At 33.2% G+C, this 5,711-nt stretch overlaps 1 protein-coding gene across 1 annotated transcript; it reads right to left on the bottom strand.

Moving 5' to 3' along the window:
* Positions 1 to 2,043: 2,043 nt before the first annotated feature.
* LOC125829470 (uncharacterized) lies at positions 2,044 to 5,083 on the bottom strand. Its single transcript, XM_049508681.1, has 3 exons — positions 4,779 to 5,083; positions 2,954 to 3,705; positions 2,044 to 2,578 (listed from the first exon to the last, which is right to left on the bottom strand). Exons 1-3 carry the CDS (start codon positions 5,073 to 5,075, stop codon positions 2,074 to 2,076), a joined length of 1,554 nt encoding a protein of 517 aa, XP_049364638.1. The 5' UTR covers positions 5,076 to 5,083; the 3' UTR covers positions 2,044 to 2,073.
* Between the last annotated feature and the right edge of the window lie 628 nt (positions 5,084 to 5,711).

The following is a 5,711-nucleotide window of genomic DNA, read 5'->3' as shown; positions in this document are numbered from 1 at the left end:
GCAAGATGACACGAACATTTATACAACCAAAAAATATGACTGGTGTACATTTCAAAATTTGACATAATACTCGATTTTGGCCTTGGTTTAAGGTAAAAGTTCAATCACATTAATAAATTTATTTTATGGCCTTAATAAGTGAACATTTATATTTTATATGTAAGTTATTAGTATTTAGTTACATATTTCCTATCAACTTTGTTTAAAGAGATAATATTTATTTTATGACTTTCCATTGTCTTGGAAGTACTATTTTTATTACTCTTACAAACATTATTTTTATGAATTGCATTCTATAATGCTTCCAATTTATTTTATGTTCACTAAACTAATATTGATGTATTTTTTATTTGGTAGGATTGTGTTGGTGCAATTGATGGAACATATATAGAAGGGTAGGTTCCTAAAGCGGTGCAACAAACATATCGTAATCGCAAAGGAAGAACATCACAAAATGTCTTATGTGCTTGTGATTTTGATAGGCGATTTACTTTGTTGCTGCTAGTTGGGAAGGTACTGCACATGATAGTAAAGTACTTGAGAATGCACTTGTTGAACCAACGTCACAATTTCCATTTTCGCCACATGGTAACTTTAAATTACATCCTTAGAATAAATATTATTTATTTACACAAAGTTGTCTCATTTACATCAGATATGCTTTTAGTAATATATTCTTTATAAAATATTTTTTGTAGATAAATATTATGTTGTTGATGCTGGTTTCCGAAACACAAAAAGATTTTTAGCTCCATACAAAGGACTACACTATCATTTACAAGATTACCAAGGAAGTGAAAGAGAGCCTCAAAATGCCAAAGAACTATTTAATTATAGACATTCATCTTTGCGCAATGTGATTGAACGGACTTTTGGAGCTTGGAAAAATAGATTTAGAATACTGAAACAAGGCATGAACCATTATGATATTGATACATAAGTGAAAATTGTCATAGCTTGTGCAGTATTACATAATTATTTGCGAGAATACCAAAGTAGTGATGAAATATTTATGGTCTATGAACATGAAGATATAGTTGCAGAGGATATTGACCAACAAATGGCTCAAAGTAACAATGTTGGTTCGTCTTCTCGATCACATGATCAAGAAATGCAAGTTCAACGTGAGAAAATTATTCGTATTATGTGGGAGGATTATATTAAAGACTAGTACACTACAATTTATGTTCAATTTTTTTATTCAATTAAAGTTAGATGAAACAATTACTTAAGTGGAGAACAAATAACTTTGTAATAATTTATTATGCGGTTTTATAATTTTTTGTTTATTTGATAAGATTGAATAAAAAATTGGGGCTATTTTAATAGTTTTGCAACTTATGAGATTTTTATGTTTATGAGAAAATATACAACATAAAAATTCCATATCGCATGTCCAAACAAACGTTCAATTTCATCTCATGATTCCATATCATGATACCATATCATGATACCATATCGCATGGCCAAACGGGCCCTTAGTCTAAGTGGAATATGAGAAGCACATACTTGACCGTTGCATTTTGGGTGTGTATCGGTCGGTTCGATTCGGTTTTAAGTATTATTGGTTTGGTTTTCGGTTTAACCAATAAGAAAATAATTTCAAAACAAATATATGACTTGTCCAACAATTTAACGCGAAATAAAAAAAAGAGAGAAATCTAATTACTCGTTGCGTGCAAAAATTTTGCTTAGTGTAGTAAAAGTATATCGAATACTCATAATTCACAACCCTAGTCGTTGCCTAAAAGACTAAAGTAATACTAAAACCTAAAGAATAAATGCAAAGAGCAGAGTTAATTGTTTAGGGTCCTTATAGTTAAAGTCTAATATAATGATTATATTAATGTTTTTTGTTTGATACTTATATATGACAAAAAATTAAAATAGTAAATTGTTATATACTTAATGGGTTATCGGTTAACCCAATATTAAAAAACCAATATCGAACCGATAACCCAATAATTTTTTTTATAAAACCATTAGATAACCATTAAATCAATAACACTTTTTTTGGTTCGATTTTTGCACACCCTAGTTGCATTTGCTCTACAATCTGCAAAGTTCAGAGGATTACAACTGATCTGGAAGAAGCCTTTTCTCGTCGTTGTCAAGCCTTTCATCTACCTTGTAATCTATATCAATCATGGTGAGTTCTTTTTTGTGAAGCTCATCAGATTCGGAAAAATATTGAAGTATGTCATTTTCTTCATCGGAAGGATGATTGCCTGTTTCATCAATCCGTTTCAACTCTGTGTCTATTAATGCATCCATTTTAGCACGGTCCCTGTCACGTGGATATGTACAATAAAGGAATGAATAGATGAAGCAACAAATTGTTATTGGAATGCCTATAGCAGTGTAGAGTGCCTTGGCAAGCGGGGCTGCATTCTCTCTATCTGTTTCAATTTCCTGTGAACCCGTTGAGTCTTTAGGGATTGGTTTAAAACCATAAACGTGTTGAGCCAAAATACCAACCACTGGAGGAGCAAATGATGCCAGTATAGACTCAAATGATCGATCCAGAGCATAGATGCTTGTTCGAGCTCTCTCAGGAACTATCTCCGCAAAAATTGGACTGCAAACATGTCATGTTGTGAATATTTTAAGTGAATCAACCAGCAACATATGACCCTTACTTGAATGAGATTTTCATAAATGGAGCAAAATTAGAGATTACTTGATATGAAGAAACAAGTAAAATTAGCAAACAAGCGGCAACGCTAAGGAAACAGAAAAATCCCATGTCGCTTGTGTGTCAGCTATTCCATTTGGACATGAAAACTTCCTTGGAACTAAAGCATGAAACAGATTATGTTTCGTAATTCTTGATTACATGGTCCTTCTATTTTACGGTTTAGCTTTTCTGTTGTTGGTTAAGTTAAAGACAGAAGGATATATGCAAGAAAATCCAGATAAAGATGAATGATATAGTAGTTCAAAGGAAACATACTTGTTTGTTGCTGGACCATTCCAAGATATTGTTAATCCCATGATGAACAAGACTAAACCATGGATTGCAGCTGTGGAAGGATCATCAGGCAATCCGAGAAGCAAAATTGCAGCCAAAGGAATCGCTGAGCCAGAACTTATCTGAGATAGAATTATTCTACCAGAATTCGGCAAGTGTTTTGCAAGGACATCTCCCATTTTTCCTCCAAACAATCCACCAATTGAGAGTGCAACATTAAACAACGTCAAGAGTAATGCTGTTGTCTTGTGGGAGAATCCAATAAGCTCCAACCACATAGGTGTAAATGACAACGATGACCAAGGGAACGACCCCGACACTCCCTGAGCAACAAGTATTTGAAAAGAAGGTACTTTCACAACTGCTCTTGCTTCTTTTAGCAACTCCCTTACTTCTTCTCTAAATGGTTTTTGGGGTGGTTGCTCTTTTACATAGCCATAATTGTCAATAAAGCGAGTATCTTTGGCGAAAAGATGCACCAATATACCAACTACAACACTAATAAAACCTACAAGATGGAAGGAGATTCTCCAGCCAGCGATTCCCATGAATGATGTTTCAGCTAGTAAAACCGATATAAGCCCGCCAAGGATAGAGCCAAAGTTCCCTGTTAACTGTAGCCAACCAAAAGCTATACCGCGGTTGCTTTCATCTGTTGAATCAGCTACTAGAGATTGGATTGCTGGTCCGACTATCGCGAGTCCTATTCCATTCAAACCTCTGGAAATGGCAACCTATTGAAGAATGTGAGTTTTGCTAAACAGTAATCATAGACCTTATTTCAAACAAGATATATGATGCTTCTCTTATTAAATGCCAATCAATAATTGAAAAACCTAAAGTGAAGAATATTATCATTCTGAAACATCTTAAAAGCACAGTCAAATTGTAAGAATTTTGCAGACTGAAAGAACCAGGAAATTCCTTTATTTAAGACTTCAAAGGCAAACAAGACAGTAATTTCCTTTATAATCTAGAACAAAAAGATTAATACTCCATGTGTTTCATTTGACGTGAACTCGTTTGGTGAAGACAAAGTTTAAGAAAGAAAGACTTACCCCTAAAACATGTGATTTTAAACATGTCATATTATTTGTGCTGCTAAAACACTTTTGAAATTTGTGGTCTTAAACATGCCAAACAGGTGCAGTTATAGGGTGTTCAGTTCACCTGAAACCCCTCAACAAGGTAAATTCTACTATATATATATATATATATATAGATTTTGAATCTCCTAAACATAAGACAAGAGGTTGCTCGCTGGTTCACGGGGTTCAAATTTACTTTGAACTTCCAAGTTCAAAACTGACTTAAAATGACACCGGATTACATAAATAGAAACTAAGGGAATTGTTTTCTTTACATTATCAAACTCTGTTTGCCCCATCAGAGCTGAACTGAAGTTCAACTCCGGGATAAAGTGAAATTTTCATGGCAATCCGAAATTTGACTTGATAACTAAGAATGGTTGAAAAAAAATTCAAAATCACATATTAACAAATTCTTAATTCCAATTTCCAATTAAAGGTGCAATCTTTCTCATTCAATAACTTTGTCTCCTGGATCCTAACAAAAACAGGGGACACCAAGAACTAAACTTTATACATACCCCCTAATATTAAGTTTCGTACTCCGTCCGTTTCAATTTATTTGACATAATTCCCTTTTTAATCCGTTTAAAAAAGAACGATCCTTTAATGTTTTTAGTAATTCTTTAATTTCTACTTTCTACATAACATACTTAATACCATAATATGAAATGACATATTATACAAATGTAGAATAGATGAAGAGAGAGTAATTTAACCTGAGTAAAAGTGGAAGAAATGGCTACAAGAAAGGTAGCAGCAGACCAGAGAAAAGCACCAAGAGCAATAACATGAGTTCGATTTTGACGGCCGGAGAGATAAGCAGCAAGAGGGTAACAAAGACATTGAACTATAGATCTAAAAAGAGTGAGAGAACCAAGTCCAGTAGGATCAGTATGCAAAGCTTTACCAACTTCTTTGTAAACTCCGGGCAATAACGACTCGTCGGCGCGTTCCATTATTCCGGCGAGGTTGACTAGTAATAAAGTCAACGATTCTGATTTCATCTTCTTCATCGGCAAGTTTGGAAAACTGGGTCATGAAAAAGTGGTAATAAAATCAATTCTTTTTTACTAAATGGATATGTGCGACCCATATAGATTTTGACACGTGTAATATTGATGGCGTGGACCCATTTTTGTGGAGTTAAGAAAAAGAAGTTTTGTAGCAGTGGATTTAGGGTAATTGTTTTGCAAAAAAAAAAAGAAAAGAAAGATTTACGGTGTGTTTTTTGGTAATATTTTCTTGAAAAAATGGTAAGTAAATAAAAATATATTATCTTAGAACATTAATATTTAAGTTCGTAGGATATTAAGGGGGTGGTTCGTGGGTGGCGAACATGGAATTATCAGGGGTGTTATATAGATGGGAGAAGACAATGAACTTGAAATATTTTTTAATGAGGAAATCATTATTCTTATTAATAAAAAGTTTGTTTTTTTATTCAAAATATTTTTCAAAGCATTTTAACCAATTAAATAATATAAAAATATTTTTCTCTTATCAAACACATCCTTAGTGTAATAGTCAGTTTTTTTTTCTTTTTGTGGGAGGGTGCTTTTTCTATATAAGTGAAGTGGTATAAGTGGAGGTTTTGATTTATAAGTCATTAATTTCTGCGCTATTTTGGTGCTTATTTTATGGGTTGATTA

The sequence above is a fragment of the Solanum verrucosum genome, unplaced genomic scaffold, assembly GCF_900185275.1.
Source record: "Solanum verrucosum unplaced genomic scaffold, falcon-dt-bn FXZP01000031.1, whole genome shotgun sequence".
NCBI lineage: Eukaryota > Viridiplantae > Streptophyta > Magnoliopsida > Solanales > Solanaceae > Solanum > Solanum verrucosum.
The sequence above is the reverse complement of the archived record's forward strand: the minus strand, read 5'-3'. Positions and strand labels throughout refer to the sequence as shown.

Bases quoted from the DNA above. Each gene is read 5' to 3' on its own strand.
- LOC125829470 (XM_049508681.1), bottom strand. From the start codon at position 5,075: ATGAAGAAGATGAAATCAGAATCGTTGACTTTATTACTAGTCAACCTC. The intron at 3,706-4,778 runs GTTAAATTACTC...ATTCTTCAATAG, and splicing joins TTTCTTCCACTTTTACTCAG to GTTGCCATTTCCAGAGGTTT. The intron at 2,579-2,953 runs GTATGTTTCCTT...ACATGTTTGCAG, and splicing joins AATGGTCCAGCAACAAACAA to TCCAATTTTTGCGGAGATAG.